The sequence below is a fragment of the Aphelocoma coerulescens genome, chromosome 12 (genome assembly GCF_041296385.1).
Source record: "Aphelocoma coerulescens isolate FSJ_1873_10779 chromosome 12, UR_Acoe_1.0, whole genome shotgun sequence".
NCBI lineage: Eukaryota > Metazoa > Chordata > Aves > Passeriformes > Corvidae > Aphelocoma > Aphelocoma coerulescens.
In genome coordinates this window covers 9575225-9592062 of record NC_091026.1, presented here as the reverse complement: position 1 = coordinate 9592062, position 16838 = coordinate 9575225, and the positions used below count along the sequence as shown (strand labels likewise).

The 16838-nt window shown below is 57.0% G+C and overlaps 1 protein-coding gene across 3 annotated transcripts in view; it reads right to left on the bottom strand.

Annotated features, from left to right (window-relative positions):
* Positions 1–2131: 2131 nt before the first annotated feature.
* Positions 2132–16838, bottom strand: part of CELSR3 (cadherin EGF LAG seven-pass G-type receptor 3) — a 31348-nt gene continuing 16641 nt past the window's right edge. The window contains exons 17-36 of one of the 3 annotated variants that reach the window (XM_069027510.1): positions 16384–16398; positions 14639–14733; positions 13694–13903; positions 13061–13244; positions 12415–12564; positions 11949–12129; positions 11504–11671; positions 10978–11104; positions 10584–10790; positions 10311–10485; positions 9640–9752; positions 9278–9357; positions 8514–8640; positions 7761–7874; positions 7464–7600; positions 7265–7371; positions 6720–6893; positions 6379–6579; positions 5131–6208; positions 2132–4447 (exon numbers count right to left, since the gene is read on the bottom strand). In XM_069027510.1, the coding sequence (XP_068883611.1) occupies positions 4420–4447; positions 5131–6208; positions 6379–6579; positions 6720–6893; positions 7265–7371; positions 7464–7600; positions 7761–7874; positions 8514–8640; positions 9278–9357; positions 9640–9752; positions 10311–10485; positions 10584–10790; positions 10978–11104; positions 11504–11671; positions 11949–12129; positions 12415–12564; positions 13061–13244; positions 13694–13903; positions 14639–14733; positions 16384–16398 (3671 nt within the window). In that variant the 3' untranslated portion in view covers positions 2132–4419. Of the gene's footprint in view, positions 4448–5130; positions 6209–6378; positions 6580–6719; positions 6894–7264; positions 7372–7463; positions 7601–7760; positions 7875–8513; positions 8641–9277; positions 9358–9639; positions 9753–10310; positions 10486–10583; positions 10791–10977; positions 11105–11503; positions 11672–11948; positions 12130–12414; positions 12565–13060; positions 13245–13693; positions 13904–14638; positions 14734–16383; positions 16399–16838 lie in introns of those variants that run through there. The other 2 variants (XM_069027511.1, XM_069027512.1) reach the window with 2 other exon arrangements.

Genomic DNA, 16838 nt, shown 5'->3' with positions numbered 1-16838 from the left:
CCTGAGTGCTTGAGGCTGTGACAGCCTGAGTCCCTGTGTAACCCCCAACCCTCTTATCTGCTGTGCTCAAGCTGGTCAGGAGCCATCAGTCAGATGCATGCTATGCTTCCTCCTATTTTTTAAAACCAGCCTGTGATCTTTGAGACACCGTTCCCTGCCTCTTGCCCTTCCTCCTGGCCTCCCGAGAAGCTGCCCCACTTCCCAGCCCCACTGCTGCACAGCACCCACCATGCTCCCCTTGGAGTTCTGGAGTGCTGGGTTCCAAAGCTGTGGCAGACCCAGCACAGTCACCACTGTGCCCAGAGCCATACCATTCTGGGGACTGTCTAGTCCAGTCCCAGCTCCTGGTCTGCAGCCATATCCAGGATGCTGCCACGTCTGAGCACCCATGCCACGTGCAGGGCAGGGGGCTTCTTGCCACTGGGCACAAGCTGGTGCCACCCTCCTGCCAAAAGCTGCCTCCCGAGGGCACTGCTTGGGATCCCACCATCACCCTTCTGTGCCCCCACAGCTCCCATGGATGTCCACTCCCCAACCCATGTCCTGGAGCAGGAGTCGTGACCAGGACAAGGAGGGTTACCCACAGCCTCTGGTCATGGCATCCAGGGTATTTTCCCCAGACCCTCGCTTACCTGCTGGAAACAGGTGTGCTGTGCTCTGTGGACTGCCCTGGTCTCACACAATTCACACAGACCCAGTTGTTATCTTGTTCCAAAGGTCCCCCGCGGGCACTATAGTCCCACTGAACCCATCACACCTCCCTGGGCTCCATCACAACCTAGAATTGGTTGCAGGGAATTTCTGAGTCACATTTGACCCGGAACCATGGGGACACGGCAGAGGAAATCCAGGCTCACATGTCTGACTGGTAGCAAGGTGTGGCGTGAAGGCAGGGCAGGGCCAGGCATTAAAGAGTCCAGCGGTGGTGGGATGGGGCTGATAAGTGGCAGGAGTGGTGACATCCAGGACCACAATCTCCGGGGTTGGGGCAACTTGTCTCCATCCCTGGTGCCTGGTGGGGGCAGCCTGTGGCCACCTTGGCTCTCTCTGTGGTGAACACAACCCAGGTCCCACAGCTTTCAGGCAGTGGGGTTGAGCCTCTTCCCTCAACCTCTCCCACATCCCTGCCCCTCCCTGTCCACCCTTATGCCCATCAGTGGTCAGGTAAAGGCATGTCCAACACAGGCACCCACATGCGACTGCTGCCTCCTCGTTTATCCACTCCCCATCATTTATCCACTCCCCCAGCATGGAATGAGAGGCCAGCACAGGGCTACTGCTTGGAAGCAAATAGCACCCAGTGTCATTTATTGCCTCCTTATCACTGCTCCCTGTCCCCACCCATGCCATTCCTTCCTGCACTCCAGCCTCCAGCCCCCCACCTGCACGCCAGGCTGGTCACTCTACCTATGGGCCCCTCTCACCACCCCAGCCTCCCTGGCCCTCACCCCCCAGCCAGCCTTGGGAAGGGCTGCAGGACAAGACCACAGCTCGTGGCACTGCCAGTGCAACTCCTGAAGGCTGCCCTGAACTCAGCCCCCAACTGCTCAGGTGACAGCCCATAAGGGACAGAGGGGTGACAATTGATGGTGACCCTTGCTCAGGGCGCTGTGGATCAATGCTGCCCTTTGCTCACCTGCCCTTTCTTCTTAACAAAAGGGGAGGGACAGAGGGCACCAGGATCACGCTCAACCTCCCCTCCCCACACTTCCTTCTGCTTGCTGGCAGCCAACTTGACCCTGCTGAGGTCATGCAGCCTTCAGAAAATGGATCTTCCCTTGGCCTAGGTCAGGCTGGGGGTGCTGGCAGCTGCCAGGCATGAGCCCCACAGCTCACCACAGCCACTGTGGCACTGCAGCCCTGCCAGCCAGGCCTGGGGCTACTGGACACCAACACAGCTGATCCCATCTCTGGGTAAACCCAGCCTGGATATAGCCCAGTTCAAGCAACTGACAGCCCCTGAAGTCCCCATCCCCTCATAACCTTGCCTCAGGCCACAGTGACTCCCAGGCAGCCTAGGAACTGGCTGTGAACTCCTGCCCAAGCCCCCAACATCACCTCAAGCCCAGGTGCTGCATCCATAGCCCAGCCACGGATCCCCAGCACAGGGAGAGACAGCACAGAGCCCAGCACCGTTTTATAGACTTTTATTTCCAAATCTGGCGCTTCCATGATACACTTTTACACAGCCAAAGGGGAAGCGTGAGCATTTCCCCACTCCCTGCCAACAGAGTCAGGAGACAGAGAGAGGAAAAAAACCCCAACCAAATTCCCCAAAGGAAAAAACCCAAACTCAAGGAGGATGCTCCCCAGAGCCCAGGTCACAGCACTACAATCAGGGACCAAGCTGCAGATTGGTCTGCAAGAAGCAGATTCCTGCTTCTTGACTGGCCCAACTCTGCAGGGATGGCCACCAGCTCTGCAGGGATGGCCACCAGCTCTGCTGCTCTCTTCTTTTTGGCACTTGACACTTGCTCTCCATTTGGCAGCAGCATAAAGAGCCCTGTGCCCAACTTGGTAGAAACATGGGCCCTACAGCGCAGCAGGGACAGGATCCCAGGACTCTGGTGCTGGCACTGCACAGCCGGAGAGAAACTTGTAAACAAGCTTGTTCCCAAAGGCAAAGATGGGCAGCATGGAGGGGCCTGGCTGTTCCCAGCATGTGGGGCCAGCAGGCTTTCCCTCTGCACACTGGTCCCGAATGGCATGTAAACATGTCAGCAGGCCCTTCTCTCCTCATCCCTGGGAAAAGGATGACAGTGAGCCTGCCTCATCAGGACTGTGCTGGGGACCCATGGCACCCCCAGTCACCAGCCCTTCTGTTCCCTCCATACTTTCCCCACTGACTCAGGGATGCAGCCAAGAGGCCTTGGCCTCCCCAGAGGCCTGGAGGATGGTGGCACAAGTCCTCTCCTGTAAACATGTAGGCTGGGCTACAGTAAGATGCCATGGCAGTGTGGTAGTAAGGCAGTAAGGAGCACATGGTAACGCAGCCCCGAGAGCACCATGGGGCTGAAAGGGAACACACTGCCCCCCGAGCCAAATGCCCTGGCCTGAGGCTGGGGTAGGCACAGAGGAGTGTCATCTCACAGCAGGGCCAGTAGGAGCCGGGGTCAGGCCGCAGGCTGAGCAGAGACACCATCAAGATAGCCTGAATTTCCAGAGAGGGCAAAGTGCTGTTTATCTCCATCTCCCAAAATTCAGGCCACTCTAAGCTGGGGTCCTCTGCTACTCAGGGGAGAGGAGGTGTATACAGAGCCCACAGGGAACCAGCTAGGTACAACTTTTGTGGGCAGTGCTGGACCCTGAAACTGGAGCCACATCATGCTCCTGTGGATGCCAGTCTTCCGCAGAGTGAGCACTGGCTCTGGGAAAAGCCAAGCCTGCTACTAAGCAGGGAGAGGGTCATCCAGCTCCTTTACCAGACCCACAAACCAACACTGGTTTGCTCTGTAACATGCAGGTTAAAGAGCACAACACCCACTGGGAAAAACACAGTGCTCACTTGCTGAGCGGAGGAAACCAGCACTGATGAGAGTGGGACTATCCTGGTACAGGAGAGGACTGCACAGCAGAGCTTGTCTCCTCCCCAGCAGGCTCCTGGTGCCGAATTTGCTGCCCCATTCACGTGTGCTCTTGCTGGCACACAGCCCCAGCTCACAGACAGGGGCAGCCCCAAGGGGTGGTCCCACGGGAGGGCAGAGGGAGGCCTGGCTGCAGGGGGCTGAGGGACACCAGGCGGGAGGGTGGCACCGAGACAGGTGGAGCTGCACAGTGGGAGGGTGGGGGGCAGCAGGGCCAGTTGCCCTGCAGTGGGGATGGGACAAAGCAGTGCCAGCAAAGCCTTAAGGACTGCCTGGCACTGTTCCTCCAGTCCACTGGGATTGTGGTTCTGGTAGCCCCAGGGAAGCTGGCAAGGGGCTGTTGGTGAAACAAATGCTCCAGGTCCTGGGAACAGACCATCCGTAAAAATAACCATAGAAATTTCTCTTCTCTCTGATTACAAAGATACAAAAAGGTAGAAAACCCTCCCTTGCCCCCATATCCTGGGCTCCATTTTCTGTCCCTCTGCCACTGCCCACCCTCCACACACACACAGGCACACCCCACACACAAACAGCTCACAGAGAAAGAGCTTGGCCCCAAGGGGTTGGAGATGCCACCCTTGCCCAGTACTACCTGTCACACCAGGCAGGTGACGGAGAGCACGGCAGCAGCCGAGAGCCTGGAGGCTCCTGGCAGTGGGTGGTGTGGGCTGCTGGTCCCACAGCCCACAGGGCAGGGGAAAGCAGGGTTGGTTTCGGGCCTCTGACAACCATCAGTTCTGGCCCCTGCTCCATGGGGATACCAAACCTCAGCTGGCAGTGCCTGGCAAAGGGCCCTGCTTCTTCCATCTCTCTTGTGGACGGCTTCGGCCCCTCAGGAATGGCCATCGTTTCTCATTATTCTTCTCAGAGGAAAGAAAAACAGTATTAAGCCATGGCATCTCCCCTGGGCTCCAGTGTCCCTTCCCCGCTATGCTAGATGGGGACAGGGCAGAAAACCTCTCTGTGTCAGGGCAGGAGCTACTGTCTCCAAGTCCCTGAGATTAGGGAAGAGGGAAGGAGGGGTGGGGGTGGGGTAGGAGCAGTACCAGCAGGGAGCAGAGCTAAAGAAATTACATACTGGAACAGGGTGCCTGGGGAGAAACGTGGCTGGGGCCGGCAGGGCTTCCCTAGGACTTGGGCTCTCTCCTCTCCAGCCAGCCTGGCCCTTGCATACATCCGCTGGGACTTAGTACCAGCACTTGACCGAGGGACCAGTCAGGAGGCCAGCCTCGCTGCATAGAGCATCTTCCCTGAGTACCCACAGGCCAGAGGCAGGGGCCATCATCTCTTGGGCACAGGGACAGACTCACATACACAGAGGCTTCTGCTTGTGCTGCACTACAAGCATCTGGAGCTGTCACACCTGAGGCTTCTCCCTGCCCAGTCACTATTCAGGACCAGGAGACACCTGCCACTCACCTGGGGAGCTCACCCTTACACAGCCCTCTCCCTCCAAACTAAACCCCTTTGGGAAGAAGCCAGGCAGGCAGACAGTGCAGAGCACTGAACAAGACCTGGCTGAGGAAGGAAGGAGTGCACTCACTCTGAGTCCGGTGACAGCTCTGAAATGCTGTGGGAGGTGGCAGAGCGAGGTGTCGAGGGACACACCACGGAGGGCGTCGAGGTCTGCATGGCAGAGGGGGTGGCGGTGGTCTGGGGGCCTGATGGTGTGCTGGAAGATTGCACCGAGGACAGGACGGAGGAGTTAAAAGAAGCAAGGATGGAAGAAAGGATATCTAACTGTTCAGTGGAAGGATGCCGGCTGGGAATGGCCTCCAGGTTCTCCCTAGAAGGCTGTCTCCTTGACAGCGGCTCTAGGCTTTCCCTAGACAGCTGCCTCCGAGAGAGGCTCCCCAGGTTGTCCTGCGAGGGCTGCCTGCTAGGCACTGTGTCCAGAGGCTCTCTGGAATTGGATCTTCTGGACAGAAAGTCCAGCTGCTCCCTTGAAGCTTGTCTAGCTGACGCTAGCAGGTCCCTTGAAGGCTGTTTTCTAGAAAGCAAATCCAATTGCTCTCGAGAAGTATCCCGACTTGGCAACATGTCTATTCGGTCTCTGGACACTTGCCTACTTGGCAATGTGTTTAGCCACTCTCTAGAGACTTCCCTTACTGGCCCACAGTCTAGCTGCTCTCTTGACCCAAATCTGCAGGGTAAAGTGTCAAGGCAGTCTCTGGAGCCCTGCCTCCGGGGCAGCGTGTTCCCATGATCTCTCCGACTGGGCCTAGCAGCGAGTAGATCCAAGTTTTCCCTAGATGCATGTCTGCTTGGGATACTTTCCAGGTGTTCAGTAGACCCATGCCTGCTGGGGATAGTGTCCAGCTCCTCTCTGGACCCATGCCGACTGGGCACAGCTTCTAAGCACTCTCCTGAGTTGTGCCTGCTCAGCTGTTCCCGGGACATCTGTCTCCTCATCAGCATGTCAAGCTGCTCCCGGGACGAGTACCGGCTGGCCGGCTGTGACAGACTGCCAGCCCCAGAGTAGATCCTGCCATAGGAGGCAGCGGGGACAGCCCTGTGACCCAGCGTGGACGTCTTGTACCACGTCAACTCATTGGTCATCCTGCCAACAGATGGCAGGCCCTGGAGAGTCGGAGGGTACTGGAGGCGGTTCTTCAAAATCCCTGCATCAGACAGAAAGAGAAGTCAAATATTTGCACAACAGCAAGAGGAGCAGGAAAACCAGGGAGATAAGCCATGCCTCCCCAAGGGCATGGCCACATAGATCTGATGCTGAGCCTTCAGTCAACCTGAGACAGGCAAGACCACCCTTGCCCGCTTGTTAGATTGTTACCTTTTCTCTGCCGTTGGGTCTGGGTGAGGGAGTTCTCATCCCCACTGGTCAAAGCCAGGTCTGGCTGATTATTGTTGGCTGCATCCTTACTGATGTCAAATCCCAGCTTCCGCTCGGAGCCCCACTTCTGCAGGGAGCAGGGGTGAACCTCACACTCACTCAGAGCTGGCCAATACGACATGAGGTCATTGCCGTCCACATCTGATGAAGGACACAGCAAACCAGGCCCCAGAGAAGATGGAGAGAATATTCCATGAGCAGCAATTGAGCCATCACAAGACAAGGCCTGACCCCCAGGGAGCTGAGCTCATCCTTTTCCCTGCCAGAGCCCTGGGACTTGCCTTTGGGAGTGGTGTTGGCAGGGTTAGTGAGGAGGCGTTCGCTGTGTGCTGCCCGCTTGAGCTGGCGCTGGAAGCGGCCCCGCAGGCGTACGTTCTCCTCGCTCTCCGAGGATGGGATGGAGAGGCTGCGCTCTTCATCCAGAGACAGGTCACTGTCTGAGTCTGAGTCCTGGTCTGTAGGAACATGGTGTGGCAGGGGGAATGAAGGTGGGAGAGGTTCCTGCTGGCAGCACCAGGGAGGCAGAACCACCCTGGGAAGACCACGCTCATGAGAGTGCCTTACCCCTTACTGTCCCTCCCTCAGCAGCAGCCTGTGCCAGCTCCTCTGGCCCTATCACCAGGTACCTGTGAGAGGAGCCCTGCTCCATCTCATTGCACCTCCCTGTAAGGCAGCTGCAAATAGCCCTAAGATCCCATCTGCCTCTTCCTCCTATGCTCCATGTGATTGGAAGTTGCAGCTGAACATGGGGTGGAAGATGTAAGCATACAGCCAGAGCCTGCACCGGGAAGAACTTCCCAAACCCAGGAACAGGGCTAAGCCTTACCTCCCCCAGCATCACGGTGGAACATTGCCACGTCGATGTCCGTGGGGCCGGCGTGAGCCAACAGGCTGTGATCCAGGGCCGAGCCCTGACGTGCTGCCACATTGTCTCTGAAAGAGAGGAGGCCCCAAGTGTCACAGTGGCAGGAGCCTCTGGCTCCACCCAGGCCCTGCTGGCCCCCAGAGCCCCGGCTGCTCCCTACCTGAGGTAAGCGCGCTGGCTGGAGTGGGTGCGGGCAGAGCGCACGCTGCTCACCGAGGACACTGTGGAGGCCCCCAGGGTGATGCGGATGAGCCCACTCTCCTCAAACAGCGCTGTGTTGTTGTAGGTGTTGGGGCCCTGAGGAGGAGGGAGAGGGTGTGTGCCCTGTTAAGGAGTTGCCATGGCAGCCCAGGAGAAATGCGGACAGCCCTGCCAGCTCCTGTCCCAGACATGTAGCCTGAGCCCAGCAGTGTAGAGATCACAGTGCAGAGCTCTGGGCTACTCTGCCCTCGCCCACCTGTGTGCTCCTCGTGGCCTCCTCACTCTGCCCCTTCTTGCTGAGGCAGGCTAGCTTCCATGCCTCTCGCACCTCCTCATTCAGTACACAGAACAGGACCAGCACTGCCAGGCCCTGTGGGGAGAGAGATGCCATGAGAGACAGCCCTTCACCACCATCTGACCTTCTTCCCAACAGTGGGACAGTCCCTGGCTCCTCCAGAGTCCAGTGTGGCCACCAGACTGGGATGCACCAAAGAGCCCCCAATACCAATGAGAACTAACACCCATAGTGGCCATGGATGAGGGAGGAAAGGGTGGGGTGTCCTCCTGTCTGGCACTGGCCAAGGAGCAAATGGCAGGGTCCCTTGCAGCAACACCAGCCACAGTGGTGGGAGAAGGTTGTCAGGGTGCTGCCTTGGATCATTTTGGGTGTCCAACACCTCTGTCACACACTGTTGTCTTGCTCTGCCGTCTCAGGACATGGAGGTGCCTTCCCTCCAGATGATCCTTGCTATCCCTTGGATGCCACCTCTGAACCAAATTCCTTGCAGCCACCTGCTGCTCCATGCGACTGCTCACCACAGGCACAGCAGCAAGGACTGGCAGGAATCACTCAATGCCACAGAGGTGACAGCAGAAGGGACAAGGAGCTCAGCGAGATGTTGGGAGCTCAGCACAGGGCACCCAGTCTCCACAGAGTGTGGCCATGGGGACCACAGGGATGCTCTCCCAGGCTGACCCCTGCCCTCCCCAGCAGAGGCCGGGCAGTTACCTGGAGGCTGCAGAGGACAGTGTAGAGGTAGTGGAAAGCCAGGACACTGTTGTTGACAGCCAAGAGGCCAAAGAGCCAGGTAGTGCTAATAACTAGAAGCAGAACAAAGGAGCTCCGTAACGTCATGCTGGAGAGAGAGAAAGACAGACAGGGACACAGACACACACCGAAAGGTTAGTGCGTACTGTTAATCTACAGTCTAGTGCTCAGAGACAGAGATCCAGAGGGGAAAGTTCCTGCAGAGACCTCCCTGCTGCGCCCAGCACTGCAGGCACATCCCTGCACAGTGGCCCAGCTCCCTCTGACTCCCAGGCCTTCCCTTCTGGATCACACATGGCAAACACAGGGGCCCAAATGACACAGGTCATTTAGAGCCACAGAGAGCTGAGCCACGCTCCAGGGCTGGCTCAAGAGGGAGTAGGGAAAGGTCTCAGGAGCATGTAGGAGAGGAAGAAGCAGGTGCTCATAGCTGACAAGGGCTGAGTGCTGAATCCAAGCAGATACAAGAGGTGGCTGTGAGGGCAGGTGGTGAAAGGGGACCAGCTGGTAGGTCAGTGTGGAGATGGGGATGTAGGAACAAGAGGAAAGGACAAAGTTTAGGAAGGGTTAATGTGGCTGGCAGGTGTGGGAGAGGAGAATGGCTTCGAGGCTGACGCTGATGCACAGAGGGGCCCTCTGCGATGGTAGAAGGAGGATGGTCACTGAAAATGCTAAAAACCACGAGCTGCCAGAGCTCTGCTGGGAGTTTGGCCACTAATACTCACAGAACCGATTTCTTCTTGGTCTCCTTTTGGCCTGGGGAACAGGACATCTTGGCCACAAGCAGGAACATGACCCCATTCATCTGAAAGTGTTGGCACTGATTAGGAGCTGTGCCAAGGGCTGGCTCCGACCTGACTTCAGGTCTGCCAGGCCCTGCAAACATCCCCTCCTTTCCCCTTCATGCCCGAGCCGTGGCTTCCCCCAGGTTTGGCTGGAGTGAGGAGGGACAAAAAGAGGGCCTCTAACTGAGGGAGAGGGACACAGAGAATGGGACAGGCAGTGGGCAGCCAAGGAGGGGCAAGTGCCCATGGTGCAGAGAAGGGAGGCAGGAGAGGGTTGTGGGTGAAACAGGACAGGGTTTTACCACAATGACGACAGTAATGGGGCCTGCAAAGCTCCAGACCAGCTTATCATGAATGGAAATCCAGCAGAAGTCGGGGTTCCCATAGCCCTCGGGATCCAGGCCAACGGCCAGCCCTGCAGGAGGAAGGGAGAGGTCAGGTCCAGACCCAGCAGACCCATGGTTTGGACTTGCCCAAACCATGTCAATCCCATGCCAGCATTGTCAGCAGTGAAGGGGCTTTTTTCCTGCTCCTTGCCTTGTGCACAGGCTTCCCCACCACAGGGGGAAGGAGTCAGGACTGTGAGACTCAGCAACAGGGACTTTATTTCCTTTTTCTCAGGTGTCCCTGACACAGCCCAGTCCAGGAGGCATTCACTGCCAGCAACAGGTCACCCAAGTATGCAGGCTTGGGAAAAAAACAAGAGACTTTTAACTACAAGTCCTGAGGAGATGTGCTAAGAAATTACTTCTCCTTAGGAGGCAAGATGACAGCCCTTGATACATGGTTCCGTGACCACCACAATACTGCTGTGGGCACTGCTGTGGGGACAGCTGGGGCTTGCACTGCTGACCATAGCAAGCCCATCCTCAGCTCTCCACACTGGCTGAGTTGGGCAACACGAGGTGGTCAGGAGGCTGCTGAGAAGCAGCATGGCTGGTTTGGGCATGGCTGTAGCACAAGCAGCTCTTACCAGTGATGATGGCAGGCACTCCCCAGCCAATGGCGTAGTAGAAGCGCATGGCCCCGAAGTTGACGTTGCGGGCTTCAGTCTGCATGCGGTAGATGTGGAGGCCCTGGACAAAGAGCCAGGCGAAGGTGGAGAGGAAGAAGCAGTGGAGGAGGATGGCAATCACAGTGCAGAGAAACTGGGGAGACAAAAGCTGCTCAGAGATGGTCCCACTGTGCCAACACTAATGGCATCATCCACACCTCACCCTCACCCCCCTGGTTCAAGCCCACAGACCTGGTTCTCAGTGCGGTTGATACCCAGGAGAAAGAGCAGCTCAGAGAAGAAGAGGGTGACTGATATGTTGGAGTGGATGCCACGTGTGTTGGACTTGAGGCCTTTGAGGCAGGTCAGAAAGGAGAAGGTCAGCAGCAGAGACACCAAGGAGAGAGACACCAAGGAATAGGTGACAATTGCCAATGTCTCCAGGTCACCTTCCAGTTGCTGCAGCAGCAGAGAACCAAAGGCAAATAGCAGTGTTAGGGGCAAACACAGAAAGCTTGCAGAACTCTCAAACTGTGTTTGTGTCCCACAAGGAATTTTTTGCCTGTGCCCAGGACTTTTTCTTCCTGTGCTGGGACCCAGCAGCTAAGTCCCCACCATCACTCACAGCCCCATAGGCTGAGGTTACCTCTCGGTGTGAGCTGTCCATCAAAACCCCAAAGGTGCCAAACTGGGAGCACTGGCAGTGGACGTGAGTGGTGTTTCGGTACACGAGCTCGCAGTCCCTGGCTGTCCAGAAACCAGAGGGGTTGGTCCTGCAGCCACCAAAAAGCAGAGTGCACTTAGGAGAGAAGACACACAAATTTGTGTGTGGGGAAGGAACCACAGAGAAGACGGGTGACCAACAAGGCTCTTCTGCCAGCAGATACAACTGCACTCCTACAGCTGAAGTACTGGAGCCAGAGAGTGGATGTGGCACTGAGGGAAATGGATTAGTGGGAGACTTGGCAGTGCTGGGTTAACGGTTGGACTCAATGATCTTAAAGCTCTTTTCCAAATTAAATTATTCTATGACCCTGCTGTGGCCTCCCAGCAGAAACAAATCCCATGGGAGAAGGAGGAAACCCCCACATCCCAGTGCTGCTCAGGGAAACTTGGGGAATGAGGAGGTGTGTGGGGAAAGCAGCTCAAAGAGAATGACATGCTTGACTCACGGGTTGGAGTGATTCCACTGGACACAGAGAGGTTTGCTCCTGTTGGCTGTCTCCAGCAGGTAAAATTCCAGCACAAGAGGAGTGTCCAGGGGTCCTCGCAGGAAGGTGTGATTGCTGAACACAGACACACTCACGATGGGGGAGTTCATCACAGGATTCTTGGGGAGCCTGCAAGGAGCAACAGAGCTCTACCATCACTGTCACTGTGTGTGGCAGCTGCAGACCCCCAGACACTTCTCAGGTGTCCCGCTCTGACATCTCAGAAGGAAGAGCTCTGCCCAGTCCACAACAAGGGGCTGGGAAACGTGGCACAGAGCAACACCAAGGCTGGGAATCAAACCCTCTCCATTGCAGACAGACTTGGCAATTGACAGAGGTAACAGAACAGAGTCCAGCCAGCCCCTCTCCATTGGTGCTTGTGGGGGCAAAGGGGAGGAGGACGTACCTGACACTGCGGCGATCCACCTGGTAGCGTGCGGGCAGCAGCCCCCCAAGGGTGCGGTACATGATGAGGATGACCACGGTGAGAGTGGGCTCGGGCTCTGGCAGTGCCTGCCTTGGGGAGGAGCTCTCCACAGTGTAGTTCCCTTCATTCCCAGCCAGTGTGGGCATTGCTGTGGGGGCAGCTGGGGCACACAAGGGGTGGTGAGAACACACACACAAACACACACACACACACACACACACACAGACACTGCTCTGAAGACAATTTGCAAGGCCTGTGGTGAAGACTAAAGCTCAGGCTCTCAGGGTTTGCTGCTGGACCTCTGACAGAGCCAGGTTCAGTAGGGTATTTGCAAACTAAATGGCTTTTAAAGGTCCATTCGAACTCAAACCATTTTATGATTCTACATCTTTCCTGACAGCTGTACCCTCCCATGTTGTTTCTTGAGTGATGCTCACATGCTCACCTTCAGCTCTCGGAGGGCTCAGCACCGACAGTGGCAGCACAACGTGGGTGTGAGGGTCCCAGGCGGGCTGGCCCCGGAAGAGGCTGCTGTGGTAGCGAGGGTAGCGCCGGCGGATGTGGGAGTGGCTCTCCATGCGATCGATGCTCAGCACTGTGGAGGAGCAAGGCAGTGAAAGCCAGCTCTAGGGTGAACACATGGAGAGCAACTGTGCTCCGGGGCACCCCAGGATTCAAGTCCCTGGCAAATGGACCATACAAGCCACAGGCGGGGCTGGGGCTATGACCTGTGTTTAGGCATGACACAAGAATCTCAGCACCCACAGTGCTCCTTCCCAGCCCAGATCTTCGCTCTGCCATAGGGCAGACTACTCCTGCCACCAAGGCCAGCTGCTTTTTCACTAGAGACTGGGAAGTAACTGGGAGCAGGCAGCACACTCCTGGCTCTGCTGGCTCTTGGAGGTCAGCTAGTCCAGGCAGGGATGGGACCAGGACATCTTTCACAAATGCCTCCCCAAGTTTAAGAGAGCCGCCAAGGACATTATCAGCACGCTCCCTGAGATGCAGTGAGATGAGAAGGGAACAAGGTGTGATGGAGGAGTGTCTCTGCACCACTCAGCCAGCCCCAGCCCCAGCCAGCTCCTACTCACTGATGTTGGGGGTGACGACACCGACAGGGTTGAGGTAGGTGAGTTTCATGTTGCTGGCCAATGTGCCCGAGTAGTCCCGCAGCTGCTCCATGAGGCTGGCGCTGCCGTGCTCCCCGTGTGGCAGCATGGCCCAGTGCTCCCGGTTCTCGGGCGCCAGCACAGAGCTGCCTGCACGCAGCAGGTTCTGAATGGGAGAGACGTGAGGGCAGAGGGCGAGCATGGCCTTTGGGCCTCTCCTGACCACCCCCAGACTGCAGCACTGTGCTCTCTGCACAAGGGCTCTGGGAAGAGAGGTACTTTCTACTATGATGGGCCCCCACCCTCAATGCTCATCAGCCAGTGCCTCACAGAGACATCTTCCCTGCAACCGTGCCATGAGGGACTCGCCAGCAGCAGAAAGACCTCCCTTTGCCTTCCCAGGCTGAGCAAACCCAGTTCTCTGCCTTTCCTCATCCACTCTTTGCTCCAGCCCTGACCACACAAGTCTTGCTTCCCTGAGCCACTACTGGTGTGGACTGAGGAGCCCAGTGTTCCTGACAGGATCCCGCCACATCCTCAATCCCCTCAGAAACACAGGGTGGCTGCTAAGAAGAGCAGCATTAGAAGCCACTCTGACCTGGGGGAAGGACTCACCTCGTTGAAGTGGGCGTCCTGTGTAGCTGTCAGGCCAAAGCCACGCTGCTGGCTCTCGAAGGCCATGAGGCGGGACAGCAGGCGGAAAGCAATGTGCACGTCATTGCCAAAGTAGTGGTCCATGTGGTCAGTCACAGCCCGGAGCCGGTGGGCCAGCTTCTTAGCTTCAATTGTGTTCAACTCAGTCTTGTTCCTCTCCAAGCCCTCCAGCTGCCAGTGGAGAGAAAAGAGAAGGTTAAACAATTCAAGAGGTTCCTTACCAGGAAACTGCATCCTTACCAGGAAACTGGGATGCTGCAGGCCCTGCTGGACACAGATTATTTCTGAAGCCATGGCAGAAGCCGTGGACACTCACAGTGGGGGCCACTACAACAGGGAGCACATCTGGCAGACAACCAGCCTCCAGCAACACACCAGGGTCTGCAGTGGCCCACCTAACCCAGTACCCTACACAACAGAGGCCAAGGAGATGAAAGGACAGAGGAAGGCCCTGGCAATACTTCCCTGGAAAATCTCCTGGCTTCAGTTTCAGGTCAGCCTAGATGACATGTAAGCGTTGAATACACTTGCCTGGATATTTCAAAGGGATTTGTCCCTGACAGAATCTGGGGGCTACAGAGGTCCCATGGAGCAGACATCCCATCAGCTTCAAACCACTCAGCCCTACTCAGGGTTATTTATTTTCCTCTCAAATACTCTGGCAGTACACAGGTCATTTCTGAGGGGGACAGAGATTACATGAAGCCAAGTGAACTTAAGCTCAGACCACTGCTCCCACAGGATGGATTTGCGGGAAGGAGATGAGGAGAGAAAGGCACTGAGCACTGTGGCAAGGCCCTCTTGTACTCCAAGCACCCCTGGAGAGCTAAGTGCTTTCAATTCTGGCTGTGAGCCCTTGTTCAGAGGGCTCCTGCTCTGTCAGGGCTGCAGAGCTGAGAGCATTACCAGCACAGACAGCTCCTTGAAGGCAGGTGAAGTGCAGTTGAAGAGATCTGGCTCCAGCCAGCCCTTCTCCTCATCACAGTGTCTGATGGCTGCACCTAAAACAAGGAGGAAGGGCTTGTTGGAAATTCAGCACAGGAGACATGGCTGCCTTGCTGCATCCCTCCCAGCAGGGATCCTCTGCAGCAGCTAATCCCAAAGAGAGGCACTGACAAGTGATGGGGAGGGCCTGTAACACCCCAGGGCCATCATCCTGCTTTGCACCAGTGCAACCCATTCTACTCTTGGTCTGTAATACCTCAGCAGGCTGCTGCCACCCCCTCCCTGCAGGAGCTGGGTGCCTATGTGTGCTTTGGGGCTGCATCACACCAGGTGCCATCACACAGGATTGCAAAAAGGACTAAGTGACTTGGCAAGACCCAGGCTGGAAAAGCCCCAGGGGACACGACTGTGTCCTTAGGCACACCTGACCCCAAGCTATGGAAGCCCAGGCAGCTCTAGGCATCCCCCAGCTGAAAGCCTGCAATGCCTGCTGAAGTCCTGCTCTCTCTATGGAGCAAAGCCATCCCAGGAGCACAACAGCCCTGCTGTTGGGCTGGAAAACCAGTCCCTGAGATGAACCACTTCAGTCAAGGGGGTTGGAGCAGTGGGATGGTGGACCTCAGTAGGGAGGATCCAGCAGTGTGGGTTCAGTATCCACCGCCAGCCCCCAATCCCTGGCTGGAACCCAAGCACTTGTGCATAGCAAGGGAGTTTCCAAAACTGAATGGGATGAGATGTTAACCACCACCAAAAACTCTGCTAAAGCCAACACAGAGAAAAGTGTTCTTGGCTGGGAGTGTCACCACAAACACTTTGAGCAAGAGAAATAGGGCAACCCCAGTGTACCCAGCAAGACTGTGGAACAGGTCCTCCTGGGGACAGCATCGGGGCACAGGAGCCCACCCAGGTGCCCATGGCTGGGAGAGGGTAGCAGGGAGAGGGCAGGGAGAGGAAGCTTGGAGCAGACTCCAGTTGCTACTCAGAAAAGCCCCAGTGACAAGTGTGTCCCCTCCCACCACCTCCAGCTCCTAGCAGTCCTCCCAGCCCCCCTTTTCTCAGCTGCAGAAGCACAGGGACCAGTGCCATTGCAGCAGGGAGCAGGAAGAACAAGGAAGTCTCCATACTGGTAGCATTCTGCTGGCACAGAACAGAGATTGACTCAGATGCAGATCTGGGCAGGATCTGACCCCCAGGTCCCTGTGCCTTCCCCTGCCAGCTAGGCAGAAAGAACAGGACCTTGTGCTGTGCCTGCCCATCAGTTCCTGCCCCCATCCTGCCACCCTCCACTCAAACAGTTTCCCCTTCCTCCACCCACGGCCATTCCTCCCTGGCCTCACCACCCATTGTTCACCACCAGCTCCTTTTCCCCGCCCAGCCTAAGCAAGCGAGAGCCATCCGGGATCCAGCATCCATCCCAGCCAGGGAGCAGAGCACAGACCCCCCAGAGCCAACACTGCAGGCTCGGCACAGCGGGTGGCAGGGGCTGCATGCGGCAGCAGCTGGGCTTGTACTGGTTAGTGAGCTGGGAGCAGGGAACAGTGTGTAGGAGCAGTGAGGCCAGGCAAAGCGTTGGGAAGACTCTTGGCAGCTCCAGAAGCGGAGGGGAAAGCGCAGGGGTGTGCAGGGTGTCAGGCAGGGAGCAGGGAGGGAAAGCCATGTGGTGCAGCCCTTACAGCACAGGGGGAAGGAGATGGGAACAACCTTACCTGCACCCCTCAAGCCTGAGCACGGAGGGCGAGAGAACCGGGGAGAGAAGCGACAACAGTTAGGAGCCGAACCTGCCTCCTCCTGGGGCGAACGGCTGGAGAAGGACAGGGTTTGTATTGTCCCCTGGGGCTCGCACTGCCCTACACTCCCAGACACCCTGCTGACACCTTTTCTGTCGCTGAGGACAGCTTTGCCTCCTCCAGCTTGGGAGGCTGACTCCTACCCAACATTCACCTGACAGCACACTGTGCCCTGTTTCCCTTGTAGGGCACACGGGGATGGGGCTGGTGGAGCCACAGCAAGGCACTGTGTATGCTGTGCCCGGCCTGACCTCAGCCTCAAGCCTGGTGAACCCAAAAAAGCAGCAAGAGAAGATGAGGACCAAGACTGAGGGAACAGCAGAGCCCCATGGCTGGGTGATGGGTCTTACACCCCACAGCTTGTACCCAACCCT